Source organism: Ruditapes philippinarum, unplaced genomic scaffold, assembly GCF_026571515.1.
Source record: "Ruditapes philippinarum isolate M1 unplaced genomic scaffold, ASM2657151v2 ctg2676_1_1_1_1, whole genome shotgun sequence".
Taxonomy (NCBI): Eukaryota; Metazoa; Mollusca; class Bivalvia; order Venerida; family Veneridae; genus Ruditapes; species Ruditapes philippinarum.
Genome location: NW_026852214.1, coordinates 194,738 through 212,328, shown reverse-complemented (window position 1 = coordinate 212,328; position 17,591 = coordinate 194,738). Strand labels below are relative to the sequence as shown.

General features: G+C 35.9%; 1 protein-coding gene across 1 annotated transcript; it reads right to left on the bottom strand.

Annotated features, from left to right (window-relative positions):
- Positions 1–1,265: 1,265 nt before the first annotated feature.
- On the bottom strand, positions 1,266–3,552 carry LOC132752785 (uncharacterized protein B0416.5-like). Its single transcript, XM_060743171.1, has 3 exons — positions 3,362–3,552; positions 2,142–2,266; positions 1,266–1,726 (listed from the first exon to the last, which is right to left on the bottom strand). The coding sequence occupies exons 1-3, from the start codon at positions 3,499–3,501 to the stop codon at positions 1,542–1,544; spliced, it is 450 nt and encodes a 149-aa protein (XP_060599154.1). The 5' UTR covers positions 3,502–3,552; the 3' UTR covers positions 1,266–1,541.
- Positions 3,553–17,591: the final 14,039 nt, after the last annotated feature.

The window sequence follows — 17,591 nt, the reverse complement described above, 5'->3', positions numbered from 1 at the left end:
TTACTGAACATTATAAAATTAAAATGAAGGAAATCGGATGAAAATTGATAAGAACAGACCGGTTTATTGATAAAAAAGACGCAATTTCGCCGCCACCGATAGAGGGCGCTTTGACGTCGTAGTAACGCTGTTTATCTATAAAATAATGCTGCAGAAGTAAAGCTTACATATCTACATGTCTGTATACCAAAAATCATCAAGATCTGAGATATTGTCAAATTTCGGTCGGAAAGTAGCGAGCTACCTTAATATGATCAGGGGAAACAATTCTGAAATTTAAGGCCCCTGTGACCTTGACCTTTGGCCCCAAAATCAATAGGGGCTTTCTACTAGTCATGAACAATCAGTATGTAAAACATGAAAACTTTCTGATAAATTGTTTTCAAGATAATAAGCGGAAACCATTTTGACATTTAAGGCCCCTTTGACCTTGACCTTTGACCTGGTGACCCCAAAATCGATAGGGGTCATCTTATAGTTATGACCAATCAGTATGTTAAATATGAAGACTTTATGATAAATAGTTTTAAATATCATCATCCGATGGACAGACAGACAGACAATCCGACTGACCGACATTAGCAAAACAATATACCCCCACTTCTCTGAAGGGGGGCATAAAAACAGTGCAATAATAAATTTCAGAATTGCTGTGAGGGTATTAAGGAATAAAACAGGAATATCCTTGCTTTAAAATCACGTAGTTAAGTTGGGTAATTTCTTCTTGTATGGTACAAGGACATTTTGCTTTGAACTGGTAATGATAAATAAACCTTGACCTTACACTCGGACTTATGCCAGATATTGTATTCTAGAATAAAGTTATCAGTTCCATTCAAGTTACACTTGTTATCGTTGGTGATTAAACAACGCGCACATTGGAAATCTTTGATTATAACAATCATTTGTGATTGTTCAGGTATGTGTAGAACCACCGAGGTATAAATAATGAAGTCAATATCACAATGACTGGCACAAAAAACTTAAACTTATAAAGTCATCACGAAATATTCAAAGCTATAATAACAACAGAAAACAGCCAGTTGAACTACCTGCCAAGAAATGACTACGACCTATTCAAAACAGTCGCAGAAAACAAATCCCTGACGACACAAAATATAAAAATGAGGTAACGATAGCGGTCACGGACAACAAAACACCACTGGCGTTATAATGTTAACCTAAGGTAAAGATAACGTCACGGACAACAAAACACTGGCGATACAGTGTAAACCTAAGGTAAAGATAACGGTCATGGTCAACACAGTGTAAAACAAAGGTAAAAAAAAACGACCACAGACAACGAAACAATTACGATATATTGTTAAACTAGGATAAAGATAACGGCCACAGTCAACAAAACATTGACATTGTAAACTATGGTAGAGATAACGGTCACGTACAACAAAATACTAAAGATACAGTTTTAAAATAACGGATCCTGACAAAAATCATTGGCGACACTGTTAAATAAAGGCAAATATATCGCTGACAACAAAACGCTTAAACAAAATTAAGAGTAACTAAAGGTTAGTTGGGTGTCAGAGTTTTGTAACCTCAGTGCTATTGTTAGACGAGTCTTCTTTATTTATCACAGAAACTTTGGTTTTAGAGTTCGACAAAGCTTTTTTCTCTTCTATTAATCGTTTATATTTTGGTCGGAAAAATAGCACAAGTATCACAAATGTTGCCGCAGTTAAACAACATGCCATCCACAGAAATGAATCTGAAAACAAAACAAAAAAATATCAAAGCACTGAAAGTAAATGAAGCAAAACCATTAACCACCTTGTCGTTAAATACAAATCCGCAAAATATCATTGAAAATTTGATGTTCGTGAAGTTGGCAGCCTAGCAGCCTAAACTTCACGAACATGAAAATTTGACCGTATAAAAGTATGATATATAGGACAGAATATTAATTTATTAATTTAATTATTAAAAGTATTACTTGTATGTTTTGTGCCACACCCAAGTTGTCCCTCAATTTCTCGTCGTAATGACGACATAGGAGAATAAACATGGTCTTAAATAAGTCAGTTAGAATAATTGGGCTTCCGGAAACTAAATTGAGAAAAGTTTAAAAAGTATCTGATAATCACATATCAAATGCTAAAGAAATTATAAGAAAGTTAAGTTACATGTAAAATCCTGTGGTATAAATGCGCCATCCTGCAAACACCCGGATTCCAGTTTACGCTCCCAATTAGGCAACGGACGTGCCAAAAACTGCATGGCAAACATAATTGCTATACCCTGAGTTGCTCTGTAACAAAAACATGTTCCAATTACCATAAATAAATTTGAGTATAAAATCTTTTACACAAGTCCAATCAGGCATATGGTAAATGCTGTTTACAAAAGCAAATACATGATTTAAAAACATGTACTTATACATTGGAAAAATTGTCTGTCAACAAAAACATTAAATTTTCTTTTACTTAATCAAACCTACGCCAGGCTCTATACTGTCGGCTAACTTCAAAGGTACAGTATGATACATTTAAAATTGAAAGAATGGGAACTGGAAACGTCCATTTAAGAAAATCAAATGGGTTAAATTGTGTGGAAAAAAAAAAGCTTTGACTGATGGGGTATAAAATGGGTAAATAGTGAGAAAAGTAAGATTCTGGTGCCTTAACGCTTGCTAAATTCATAAAATTAACAATACTCCTTCTTTAAATATTGAAGCTAAGAAGTTTTAAACTGTAAAAAAGCAAATACTGACAGTGTCCAGTCAGAGTTTACGGAATGCAAAAGCTGGTTTGGCTCTATATTGGTGGCAAGGGCAGTTCAATATAGCCAACTGCATTCAATGCTTCACGTGCTACGATTTCCAAAGGACTTGTCAAGCTTCCATGTTTTTGAAATTACTGTCAATTTCTAATTTTTAGGATATTAAGATAAAAAATTAAAGAAATTTAGCCAACAATGTAGCGCACGGTCAAACAGGCTTGTCTTGTTCTATACTGTCAACCAGGGTCTTTCAAATAGAAAATTGAAAGACCCTATGTCAACCAAATCCAAGCACGGCTAGGTTTAAATTGCCTATTATTTCGGCAATGCTAGGTGGATGTCTAGCAAATATAGCATTATCCATGGCACGGGAGAATTTGTTGATGGGGATATCCTCAGGGGGCAAGATTGTTTCCATTTGTCTGCTGTTGTTAGGTATGTAATCAAATTAAGCCTTCGTGTTATCAGGTGGAAGCCCGTGTGTATGTGGGTGTATGGGTGATTTATGACTATCGTTTTTGAAATGTTACGGATGTGCAGACTAGAACGACTTCAATACTGGTGTAAAAAGCGAATCAGTTACAGGAGAATAAGAGTAAAAGCTCTACGCTGACTTATTACTTACCCACTTATAATGCACAATCCCGAACTTGTTGCCGCGGCTACAGGAAATGTCACCTCCACGGCTAACTCTAAACCTATAGGATACAAGACCAAAGAAAAGCCACCAAACACCACTGAAATCACTGCTAACAATACATGCATATCTCGCAATCTAGCTACCTAAAATACAAAAAACATTTCAAAATAAAACAATATAATACATTTTTTAAATACTCGTAGGTAACCGTGTCTAAATGTCGTTTATACGCATACATGTTAATGATAGAAATAGTATCGAGAAGTTGGCACTGACATCGAAGATCGAAGATCGAAATTCAGTTTCTAGTGAATTTCGAGCTAGCTTTGAACTTCGAGCTAGCTCGAAGATCGAAATTCAAAGTAAACAAAAGCTGAATTTCGAGCTGGAGTTGAATTTCGAGCCAGCTCGAACATCGAAATTCAAAATTTTCAAAACCCGAATTTCGAGCTGGAGTTGAATTTCGAGCCAGCTCGAAGATCGAAATTCGGAATTTAAAATTTCAAGAACCGAATTTCGAGCTGGAGTTTAAATTCGAGCCAGCTCGAAGATCGAAATTCAAAATTTCAAAAGTTGAATTTCGAGCTGGAGTTGAATTTCGAGCCAGCTCGAAGATCGAAATTCAAAATTTGCAAAAGTTGAATTTCGAGCTGGAGTTGAATTTCGAGCCAGCTCGAAGATCGAAATTCAAAATTTGCAAAAGTTGAATTTCGAGCTGGAGTTGAATTTCGAGCTGGCTCGAAGATCGAAATTCAAAATTTGCAAAAGTTGAATTTCGAGCTGGAGTTGAATTTCGAGCCAGCTCGAAGATCGAAATTCAAAATTTTCAAAAGTTGAATTTCGAGCTGGAGTTGAATTTCGAGCCAGCTCGAAGATCGAAATTCAAAATTTGCAAAAGTTGAATTTCGAGCTGGAGTTGAATTTCGAGCTGGCTCGAAGATCGAAATTCAAAATTTGCAAAAGTTGAATTTCGAGCTGGAGTTGAATTTCGAGCCAGCTCGAAGATCGAAATTCAAAATTTTCAAAAGTTCAATTTCGAGCTGGAGTTGAATTTCGAGCCAGCTCGAAGATCGAAATTCAAAATTTGCAAAAGTTGAATTTCGAGCTGGAGTTGAATTTCGAGCCGGCTCGAAGATCGAAATTCAAAATTTTCAAAAGTTGAATTTCGAGCTGGACTTGAATTTCGAGCCGGCTCGAAGATCGAAATTCAAAATTTTCAAAAGTTGAATTTCGAGCTGGACTTGAATTTCGAGCCGGCTCGAAGATCGAAATTCAAAATTTTCAAAAGTTGAATTTCGAGCTGGAGTTGAATTTCGAGCCAGCTCGAAGATCGAAATTCAAAATTTTCAAAAGTTGAATTTCGAGCTGGAGTTGAATTTCGAGCCAGCTCGAAGATCGAAATTCAAAATCTGCAAAAGTTGAATTTAGAGCTGGAGTTGAATTTCGAGCTAGCTCGAAGATCGAAATTCAACAAGAATTTCAATTTTATTGAACTTTTTTTAAGAATCAACTTACTGCACCTAATCTTTTCAAAACTGTCATGTTTTCCAACGTTGAATGGTCATTGACACTGACGTGCATGTCGAAATTCAAAATTTTCAAAAGTTGAATTTCGAGCTGGAGTTGAATTTCGAGCCAGCTCGAAGATCGAAATTCAAAATTTTTAAAAGTTGAATTTCGAGCTGGAGTTGAATTTCGAGCCGGCTCGAAGATCGAAATTCAAAATTTGCAAAAGTTGAATTTCGAGCTGGACTTGAATTTCGAGCCGGCTCGAAGATCGAAATTCAAAATTTGCAAAAGTTGAATTTCGAGCTGGAGTTGAATTTCGAGCCAGCTCGAAGATCGAAATTCAAAATTTGCAAAAGTTGAATTTCGAGCTGGAGTTGAATTTCGAGCTGGCTCGAAGATCGAAATTCAAAATTTGCAAAAGTTGAATTTCGAGCTGGAGTTGAATTTCGAGCCAGCTCGAAGATCGAAATTCAAAATTTTCAAAAGTTGAATTTCGAGCTGGAGTTGAATTTCGAGCCAGCTCGAAGATCGAAATTCAAAATTTGCAAAAGTTGAATTTCGAGCTGGAGTTGAATTTCGAGCGGGCTCGAAGATCGAAATTCAAAATTTGCAAAAGTTGAATTTCGAGCTGGAGTTGAATTTCGAGCCAGCTCGAAGATCGAAATTCAAAATTTTCAAAAGTTGAATTTCGAGCTGGAGTTGAATTTCGAGCCAGCTCGAAGATCGAAATTCAAAATTTGCAAAAGTTGAATTTCGAGCTGGAGTTGAATTTCGAGCCGGCTCGAAGATCGAAATTCAAAATTTTCAAAAGTTGAATTTCGAGCTGGACTTGAATTTCGAGCCGGCTCGAAGATCGAAATTCAAAATTTTCAAAAGTTGAATTTCGAGCTGGACTTAATTTCGAGCCGGCTCGAAGATCGAAATTCAAAATTTTCAAAAGTTGAATTTCGAGCTGGAGTTGAATTTCGAGCTAGCTCGAAGATCGAAATTCAACAAGAATTTCAATTTTATTGAACTTTTTTTAAGAATCAACTTACTGCACCTAATCTTTTCAAAACTGTCATGTTTTCCAACGTCATTGACACTGACGTGCATGTCGAAATTCAAAATTTTCAAAAGTTGAATTTCGAGCTGGAGTTGAATTTCGAGCCAGCTCGAAGATCGAAATTCAAAATTTTTAAAAGTTGAATTTCGAGCTGGAGTTGAATTTCGAGCCGGCTCGAAGATCGAAATTCAAAATTTTCAAAAGTTGAATTTCGAGCTGGACTTGAATTTCGAGCCGGCTCGAAGATCGAAATTCAAAATTTTCAAAACCCGAATTTCGAGCTGGAGTTGAATTTCGAGCCAGCTCAAAGATCGAAATTCAAAATTTTTAAAAGTTGAATTTCGAGCTGAAGTTGAATTTCGAGCCGGCTCGAAGATCGAAATTCAAAATTTTCAAAAGTTGAATTTTGAGCTGGACTTGAATTTCGAGCCAGCTCGAAGATCGAAATTCAAAATTTTCAAAAGTTGAATTTCGAGCTGGAGTTGAATTTCGAGCCAGCTCGAAGATCGAAATTCAAAATTTTCAAAAGTTGAATTTCGAGCTGGAGTTGAATTTCGAGCCAGCTCGAAGATCGAAATTCAAAATTTTTAAAAGTTGAATTTCGAGCTGGAGTTGAATTTCGAGCCAGCTCGAAGATCGAAATTCAACAAGAATTTCAATTTTATTGAACTTTTTTTAAGAATCAACTTATTGCACCTAATCTTTTCAAAACTGTCATGTTTTCCAACGTTGAATGGTCATTGACACTGACGTGCATGTTGACGTTACGTTACGTTATATTACACTGCAAATGAATTTCCGTAAGTGTTCATCTTTTTAACTTTTGTCAGATTTGTTCTTTTTTCACATTTGTATTCCTAATTGTTGCCTTAAAAGAAAACATTCTCAAATTGTAGATAATGAATAAACAAAAATCTTTAAAGATACACATTTGACACATGTTCTTCAAATATTGTCCTTTAAATCAAGTTTAGTTGGTTTCTTTCAGTGCAGGACAGTTCCATTCGGAAAAAATTTGGGAAATTTAAGTAGGTTCTTTTGTCTGTACTTGCTACGGACACTGTCGAGGCTCTTTTGATGTTGATATGTTCTGTTCACTGACCATATAATCAGTATGCAATTGACATGTTAATAAAACCGGAAAATATTACATTTATTTAAAGCTTCTTTTTTATGTTTTCTGACAAATGTCAGATCACACTATTTCTTTCCTTTAAAAGAAAATTCAGGATTACATCTTGGTTCTTTATCTTTGTATACAGAATCCGTATTTGCAAGATTACGAAATTTTGTATGATAGGAATTTGCGGACTTTTAATAAAAAGATCCGTATTTAAGTAGAGTATAAAGTTGCCGTATATTTCGAATGTACGAATAACGATATTTGTCATGTACTTATTGCATGATATACGGCCCTGTACACCTCCGTATTTTAAATTTCAGACCTATTTATAAAAAATTTATGTAGAATTCCGTACACTTCGGTATATCTGCAGTGGTCATAATGTCATTTATGGCGGAATTTTAACACTAATTTCAGCATAAAGAAAAATAAAACAATTTCCGTTGAATACAGCAGCATTTAAGATAATGTATCTGCCGTTGGCTAGGAAGTACCCTTAACAGTTGTCAAGGATACGCAGCGAACGGTCTTTGTTGGTCAACTTTGACGTCCTGTACAAAAATTGGCTGAAATTATTTTTAAAAAATCCAACGGAATCTAATCTGAAATATGTCAACATTTTACATGACGCTAGTGTCGCGTTCTACCTTAATTGCATTTTATGTTAATTATTGGCTGAAGTATATATTATAATGTGAAAGAAATTGTTTGGTGGAAATTAATTTGAGTATTTGTGAAAAGGGTTTTTATTTAAGGAAATTACTGGAACACTTTTCTTACGCGAAGCAACATCTACTTTAAATACAGGCGGTGATGCGGCAAACCTAAATTACTAGTTGAAGCTGTTTTGTCGGGAAAGAATAATAATGGTACTATCAAAATAATATAAAAAAAACATAATAAAACTAGGCTAAAAAGGATTATTCGAATATATGGTTGATTTTGGGGATCGGAGGTTTGTCCTGGTCGTTAGGAATGTGAATCTTGACTCGATAAAGCTCGACACCAATCATATATCCTGAAGTATCTGAAATAGATCTTTTCTTATACGTGTATCTCGTATGTTTTCAAATTATTTTAATTACTCTCCTATATTTGAAAATAAGTACTCGTACAATTGTAATATGACATTAGGCGCTACCTTTGACGCGGAAAGCCTTCATGATTTAATAACAAGCATAAAGTGTTCAATATATACACAGGATATGTCAAATAATGAGTAGATTTTAAGATACGAATGACTAGGTGATGTCCAGCCTATCATTGAAGTATTCCGAGTATTTCCGAATATCTCATCTGCTTATTTTGTTAATCTCTAATCAAAATAGTTTTTAATTTTTTCAAACGTGATGATTTATCAAAATGGTTATTAAAAAGTAATTTCTTATGTTCATCATCGTTACTTCAGTTCTTCTAAATGATTATAATGTTTATTTACTGATTTTCTACATCATACTTCTACCGGAAGTCTTCTTCGGGACAGAAGACTGCCACTAGCAACTGTCTGAATTTTGTTGGCGCTTAAACAACATTTTTTTTCAAAAGCGTCTTGAAATCTAATTACAACTCAAATATAGTACCAGTCCAAGAGTTTCAAATTGGCAGCGTCCAGTTAACTAAGGCTTTTTCTATACATGTTATAGTAAGACATTATATTTAAACTGGATTACAATGTGATTTCAATTTAACTTATACATATCATACATGTTATCTCAGACCGCGTATAATTTATTTAGATACTTAATTTTTCTTCGGTTTTCCCCTGATAGCGGATGAAAGCGACTTCATAGTAAGTGCGCTAAATTTCACTCTGTCCCTGCTGGTATTAATAGGTTAGTGTAATTCAGGAAATACAAGAAGTGTTGAAAAAATAACTTGGTTTTCATCGTGCTTACTCTGTATTTTGTAAAGGCATTCAAACAAAAGTGTTCATGTATATTTTTGGGACATAAAAATGACCAACGAGTCATGTATTAACCCGCTGGAAGCTCCGGAATATACCGGAAAATAATATTTAGTGTGGTGCTCCAACGCTGTCTCACTCCTTGCGAATGCTTCCGAACAAAAATAGTCCAAGTATATATAGTTATCATTGCGATGAAAGTTTCTTCTATATCAGTGAAGTTAACAATTTTGACATAAAAGTAACAAAATGCAATTATCAAGTTTTGTTAACAGTCTATGATGTAGGAAGCCATGTTATTTGTGCGCGTTTCCATTCTCCACTGTATATACGAACAATCTGATTTAATACTCTGAGTCTTACTATATGATATCAAATACAAATGAGCCGCGTCATGACAAAACCAACATAATGGGTTTGCGACCACCATGGATCCAGACCAGCCTGCGCATCCAGACTGCGCCGCGACAGAATCGTGACCAGGCAGCGACTGCTGTTTCCGATTTACAAACGCTTGTAGTACGAGCACAGTAACGACACACTGTATTGAGCTGACTATGCAATTGGATCTGGAACAGAGCAGCGCGAATATGCGCTAGGCTAGGTCTGGATATCCACAGTGGTCGCAAACCATTAATGGTTAGAGGAATCTTCTCAGTGTAGCTGAGTGTACAAACTGTCGGAGCTCAGATATCTGTACACAAATACACATATCAAAAGTTTAGGAGGAGCGAGCGTTAACTGTGAACAGAGCGGACGCTCACATGCATAGATATAACGATGTGAGTTTTCGACAAATCGATGAGCACGAAGCTACTGAAGCTTAAAACTCTCGAGTCTAACTTTTGTTCGATTAACATAGTATATATTGAATTATAAATATGCCGCAGATATATCTGATTTTGAAATACTGGAAGAGCGCGCTAGCACTCTGTACTCGAGCAACTTATATGGGAAAACCATAATGCAACTAGCGGGAAGCAAGTATTAACGGAGCATGTGAACTTAAATAATACATAGATATGAACTAATGTTGTAAAACTCGAGGAAAATTAAATATATGAAATGTATCACGTGTTTTTTAATACACATCATTCTGTCGCATTATAAAAGTTAAGAGTCGAGCTCACCGAGTTCTAGTTAGGCTCTGACCTTCTCATATAAACGTTAAAATACTAGTAATTTTTTATATATGTCCCGGTAATAGTTGCGCGGAGCTATATCTAAACAAACAAGAGAGTGTTTATGACGAGTGGTTTAACCTCGGACTGGAATTATCGCGGTTCTTAATGCATCGACTATTATGATCAGAATGATTCTCACAAATTAATACTTGCTATATACCATTGCAAACACGAGCGCGTTCAATTGAGTGGTTGATATGTACCCTCGATGACCCGAATAATAATCTAGCAGTCTGAACGATCAGAAAAGCTGAGCATGAAGAATCCGCACTGGCCAACTAACAGAAGGTTCATTTTATGCTTGCAATAACATTGAACTGCTCGTTAAAGTATTGTAATCGCCTGATCGTTTTTAGAACACGGTAAAAACATAATATGTGTAAACTTAGGACATCGAGCGCTACGCATGTGCGCGTATCTATAAGGTGGTAAGTTAAATACGTTATTGTAAGTATAAATAGTTATTAGATGAGATCACTCTAAGAGCGCCCATGAACATATACTCCAATATTTAGTAACACCATTTATTTGGAGTATTGACAATTAATAGGCGATTGAATATTCGCACGATACGTCTGACACATATATTGTGTGACCGAGAGAAGGCAATAGCGTCATACCGAGAGGACCGCGCCATGTGCGGTAACGAGGCCTAGACAGATATAGTTTATTCATCTATAAATGAGCCGTCGTACACAGCACCAGAGATCCTGGAACAACTATAAAATCGGGATTGTTGCGTAGCCTAAGATGTGATATCTAAGACGCAAGTCCTGATAGCATATTCGCAGACGTCAGTCTGATATCAAGGACACAATTACAAGATAACCGTACAGAGAGACAGAGTTGCTGTGGATTATTGATCAGTAGCGACAGATCACGCGACGAGGCCTGTGTCTATGAAGAGATCCAAGTCTGCTGGTCGCAATAACCATGGATGTTAGCTTTTGAGATTCTGTAAGCTCGGACTATAAGTGTGTAGAAGAACTGACAAGTATTAATATTCATTATGTACAGACTTTCTGATAACTGAGACGTAAATGCTTTATAAATATGTTCAGGATGATCTTTCAGCTTTTGTATTATTATATATCAATTTAATATTTTTATTTTTTGAAACACATATTTTGTTGATGAGTTGAAAATAGCACCGAAAAGATACAAAATGTCTTATTTATTAAAGAGGGAAGTAAAACCGTTTGCATCAATGATCGAAGCAGTCGTATATCTCGTGTCATTGGCAGTTGAACTTGTCAAATTCGTGCTTTAGTTTAAACAAGTTTTATTGCATTAAATACATGTTTACAAAAATATTATACAAATAATGAGTATATATCAAAATGCAAATGGGTTGGAGACAAGTTATAACAACATAAGATTAAGCTTCCCTTCCTGCTTGATGCAGAGTGGTGCTGCGCTATACGAAATTTGCACGAATCTTATCGTATCATTAAAATATTTAATTCTTTAGAAATGACAAATATGTGTTTAATACTTGTTTAATAATAGATTTAGAGTATATAAAATGTTTAACAACTTATGAAATTTGCGCTGAATGTGAAGTAATGTTTCGTAAAGGTAGCCAAAATATAAACAAAGTTGTATTTTTGACTTCCATACAAAATGCTCATTTACTATGATTATACCCCTTTCAACACAGACAAAGAGCAAAAGAAAGTTAATGTTTCTGGCAAATGAGATTTTCATATGTAAGTGTAACGATAACAAAAACAGAAAGTTTTTTTAGAAATAAAAACGATAGCATTTCTAAGGCCTAATAGGCCTTTAAGGGAGGGAGAGAAGTAGGGCTGGCCAAAGACTGAGTTTATTTAATTTGCGTCATGCATAATAAATGAGCCGTGTCACGACAAAACCAACATAATGGGTTTGCGACCAGCATGGATCCAGACCAGCCTGAGCATCCGCGCAGTCTGATCAGGATCCATGCTGTTCGCTAACAATCTTTATAACAAGTAGAGAAACTGATAGCGAACAGCATGGATCCTGATCAGACTTCACGGATGAGCAGGCTGGTCTAGATCCATGCTGGTCGCAAACCCATTATGTTGGTTTTGACATGACGCGGCTCAAATGTACTCATGTAGTACCAGCCTAGAAAACACCAAATTCATGAATGGTATAGCAATGGTAAAAGGACTGACAATATCAGCTTATTAGCTCTGTGCTTCAAGGATCTACCGATTTGTCTGTAATGTGGTCTTTATGTAAAGAAAACTGCTGAATAAAAGGGAAATGTTATATGATTCTACATTCTAGGGAGAGTATTCCCATAAACAGATATATGATTCTAAAAATGGTAGATCTTATCTTCTCAAGGTATTATTATATTGTGTTGCTATGTCGTGTGTACTTATGTATTTTGTCTTTGTACATGTACATTGTAGTACATGTATAGTGTACAAAACTAGAAGATTTAATAATACGATATTTTGTCGGGTTTAGTAATTGATGACTTTGATGTTGATTATCATGTTCCTTCAAAGTTTTGGCTGTGACATACTTAAACTATTGATTTAGCTAGGCAAGACTTAACATAAGCTTCTAGTTCAAAATTAAACTGCGCAGGGCATGCGGTTCGTTTTAAAAAACAACAACAAAAATTTACAAGCGGAATGAAATTTGATAGAAAATATCTATACGAATCAAAACGAGATGGCGCCGCCCGGGAATGGAACCCGGGTCGCCGGATTTAAAATCAAAAGCTGTAACTATCGAGCTGACTGGGCGATTATTAGTTCATAAGAAAAAAAGAAGTCTAATGACTTTTGTCAGTCTATGAAAAAGTCATGTATTGTTTTTTAATTTATTTATTTTTGGTAAAATTTAAGATTGTTGATATGTTAAATTGCAGAAAATAAACGTTTGTTTATAAGTAATTCAAGCCTAGCGGATAATGTATGCAAGTATCCGTTATAGAACCATATTAACTGTCAAAATTGTCGAAACTTTAGAAATTGAAGACAAAATAAAAGATAATTTACGGGTCAAGGCTTGCTCAAAAGACACGAATTGCCAGATTAAAGCTGGCTCGAAATTCAACTCCAGCTCGCAATTCAACTTTTGAAAATTTTGAATTTCGATCTTCGAGCCAGCTCGAAATTCAACTCCAGCTCGAAATTCGACTTTTGAAAATTTTGAATTTCGATCTTCGAGCCAGCTCGAAATTCAACTCCAGCTCGAAATTCGCGTTTTAAAAATTTTGAATTTCGATCTTCGAGCTGGCTCGAAATTCAACTCCAGCTCGAAATTCAGCTTTTGAAAATTTTGAATTTCGATCTTCGAGCTGGCTCGAAATTCAACTCCAGCTCGAAATTCAACTTTTGAAAATTTTGAATTTCGATCTTCGAGCTAGCTCGAAATTCAACTCCAGCTCAAAATTCAACTTTTGAAAATTTTGAATTTCGATCTTCGAGCTGGCTCGAAATTCAACTCCAGCTCGAAATTCAACTTTTGAAAATTTTGAATTTCGATCTTCGAGCTGGCTCGAAATTCAACTCCAGCTCGAAATTCAACTTTTGAAAATTTTGAATTTCGATCTTCGAGCTGGCTCGAAATTCAACTCCAGCTCGAAATTCAACTTTTGAAAATTTTGAATTTCGATCTTCGAGCCAGCTCGAAATTCAACTCCGGCTCGAAATTCGGGTTTTGAAAATTTTGAATTTCGATCTTCGAGCCGGCTCGAAATTCAACTCCAGCTCGAAATTCAACTTTTGAAAATTTTGAATTTCGATCTTCGAGCTGGCTCGAAATTCAGCTCCAGCTCGAAATTCAACTTTTGAAAATTTTGAATTTCGATCTTCGAGCTGGCTCAAAATTCAACTCCAGCTCGAAATTCAACTTTTAAAAATTTTGAATTTCGATCTTCGAGCCAGCTCGAAATTCAACTCCAGCTCGAAATTCAACTTTTGAAAATTTTGAATTTCGATCTTCGAGCTTGCTCGAAATTCAACTCCAGCTCGAAATTCAACTTTTGAAAATTTTGAATTTCGATCTTCGAGCCAGCTCGAAATTCAACTCCAGCTCGAAATTCAACTTTTGAAAATTTTGAATTTCGATCTTCGAGCCAGCTCGAAATTCAACTCCAGCTCGAAATTCGTCTTTTGAAAATTTTGAATTTCGATCTTCGAGCCAGCTCGAAATTCAACTCCGGCTCGAAATTCGGGTTTTGAAAATTTTGAATTTCGATCTTCGAGCTGGCTCGAAATTCAACACCAGCTCGAAATTCAACTTTTGAAAATTTTGAATTTCGATCTTCGAGCTGGCTCGAAATTCAACTCCAGCTCGAAATTCGCGTTTTGAAAATTTGAATTTCGATCTTCGAGCTGGCTCGAAATTCAACTCCAGCTCGAAATTCAACTTTTGACAATTTTGAATTTCGATCTTCGAGCTGGCTCGAAATTCAACTCCAGCTCGAAATTCAACTTTTGAAAATTTTGAATTTCGATCTTCGAGCCAGCTCGAAATTCAACTCCAGCTCGAAATTCAACTTTTGAAAATTTTGAATTTCGATCTTCGAGCTGGCTCGAAATTCAACTCCAGCTCGAAATTCAACTTTTGAAAATTTTGAATTTCGATCTTCGAGCTGGCTCGAAATTCAACTCCAGCTCGAAATTCAACTTTTGAAAATTTTGAATTTCGATCTTCGAGCTGGCTCGAAATTCAACTCCAGCTCGAAATTCAGCTCTAGTTTACTTTGAATTTCGATCTTCGAGCTGGCTCGAAATTCAACTCCAGCTCGAAATTCAGCTTTAGTTTACTTTGAATTTTGATCTTCGAGCTGGCTCGAAATTCAACTCCAGCTCGAAATTCAGCTTTAGTTTACTTTGAATTTTGATCTTCGAGCTGGCTCGAAGTTCAAAGCTAGCTCGATATTCACTATAAACTGAATTTCGATCTTCGATCTTCGATGTCAGTGCTAACTTCTCGATACTGATAGAAATACATGTATAAGAAAATGATAAGCGTCAATTTGGTAGGTAGTTGGTAGTTACCTATCAGCTGATTGTTGGTTATTCGTAATTCCCCTCTATCTAACAGGTGATAGTTGGTAATTCAATCCACTATCACCAGCATAAAATGTTAGAACACATCATACATTTTTAAACACAGAATAAAGGAGGGGAACTAGTTGTTAATTCGAGCAAATCCCCATTTACCTACAAAAAGTTCGATTTACCAAGCACCTTCTGGTAGGTAGTTGGGTATTCACACAAATAACCAACTGAGTCCCTGGTCGACGTAGGGAGATGAGTTGATACCATTTGGAAGAAATCATCTATCTTGTCATATATCTGTTACTTTTATTCAGTAAAAAACCTAAAATAAAATTTACTTAAATTTTAATAGAAATAAAAATATATTGCGTGACTAACACAGTAAGGGCTCTTTTTGCATATTTTGACATTTATTTCAGAAATTTAAGTGGATTGAAAGTTTTGTTTGCAATATGTTAATTTCTTTCTTTGTTCACTTGAAAAAAATTTACCTTTAATTTAAACTACGTTTTTAAAATTTCATGAAAATTAGCATGCGTCCGGAGGTTTGCTGCTTTAACATATTTCTTTTCAACTTATTTCTGCCAACAGAAATATTTCTAACTCGTGAAACTAGATTAAACAGTCTTGTTTCAAACCACCATATCAATTACAACTAGTATTGATTTCAGCCTACATATTGTCAATTTTAGAACTGCCTTTCTGTTTAACGGACCATGCCTTTTCTTGCATGTTTTTTTATTTTATTTTTATTGCCTGTCAACAGTCTACTTATTTTCCTTTTATTACTCGTTTGTGTAAAGTCCTTTATCATAACCCCTCGATGTCAGCCATTGTAAAACACTTTAGACCTAACAGCTATATTAACTATTTAGGTGTGAAAGTTCAATTGTAATGTGATCATGTATAAAGGACCTTCAAAAATGGTTATAAATCAGAGCGGGCGCTGTGGTGCAGTAGTAACACTGTCTGACTACAAATCTAGGGGTTGCGAGTTCGACCCCCCCCCCCCGCTACTCCACTAAAAATACTAACAATCTAAAAACTAAAATTAATAAATAAAAACAATTAATCACACACTGATCTGACAAACTACTCATACACGGACTCACATACTAACACAGGACACTATGCACTACTCACACTAACACGCAAAACACTATTCACACACTGACTTACAAGACACTACTCACACACTGACGCACAAGCCACTACTCACATACAGAACACTACTCACACACTAACATACAGAACACTACTCACACACTAACATACAGAACACTACTCACACACTAACATACAGAACACTACTCACATACAGAACACTACTCACATACTAACACACATAACACTACTCACACACAAACACACAGAACACTACTCACACATACACACTACTGACATACAGAACGCTACTCACACACAAACACACAGAACACTACTCACACATACACACTACTGACATACAGAACGCTACTCACACACAAACACACAGAACACTACTCACACATACACACTACTCACATACAGAACACTACTCACACACAAACACACAGAACACTACTCACACATACACACTACTGACATACAGAACGCTACTCACATACAGAACACTACTCACTAACATACACACTACTCAAACACAAACACCAGAACACTACTCACACACTTACACACAGAACACTACTCACACACTAACATACAGAACAATACTCACATACAGACACTACTCACCTACAGAACACTACTCACACACTAACATACAGAACACTACTCACACACTAACACACAGAACACTACTCACATATAGAACACTACCGAAACATAGAACACTACTCACATACAGAACACTACTCACATACTCACACACATTACACTACTCAAACACAAACACACAGAACACTACTCACACATACACACTACTGACATATAGAACGCTACTCACATACAGAACACTACTCGCACACTACTCGCATACAGAGCAATACTCACACACCAGAACACTACTCACAAACTAACACACAGAACACTACTCACATACAGAACACTACTCACACACTTATATACAGAACAATACTCACACACTAACATACAGAAAACTACTCACACACTAACACACAGACCACTACTCACAGACAAAACACTTCTCACATACAGAACACTACTCACACACTTACATACAGAACACTACTGACAGACAGAACACTACTCACACACTAGCATACAGAAAACTACTCACACACTAACACACAGACCACTACTCACAGACAAAACACTTCTCACAGACAGAACACTACTCACACACTAACATACAGAACACTACTCACACACTAACATACAAAACACTACTCACACACTAACACACAGACCACTACTCACAGACAAAACACTTCTCACATACAGAACACTACTCACACACTAACATACAGAACACTA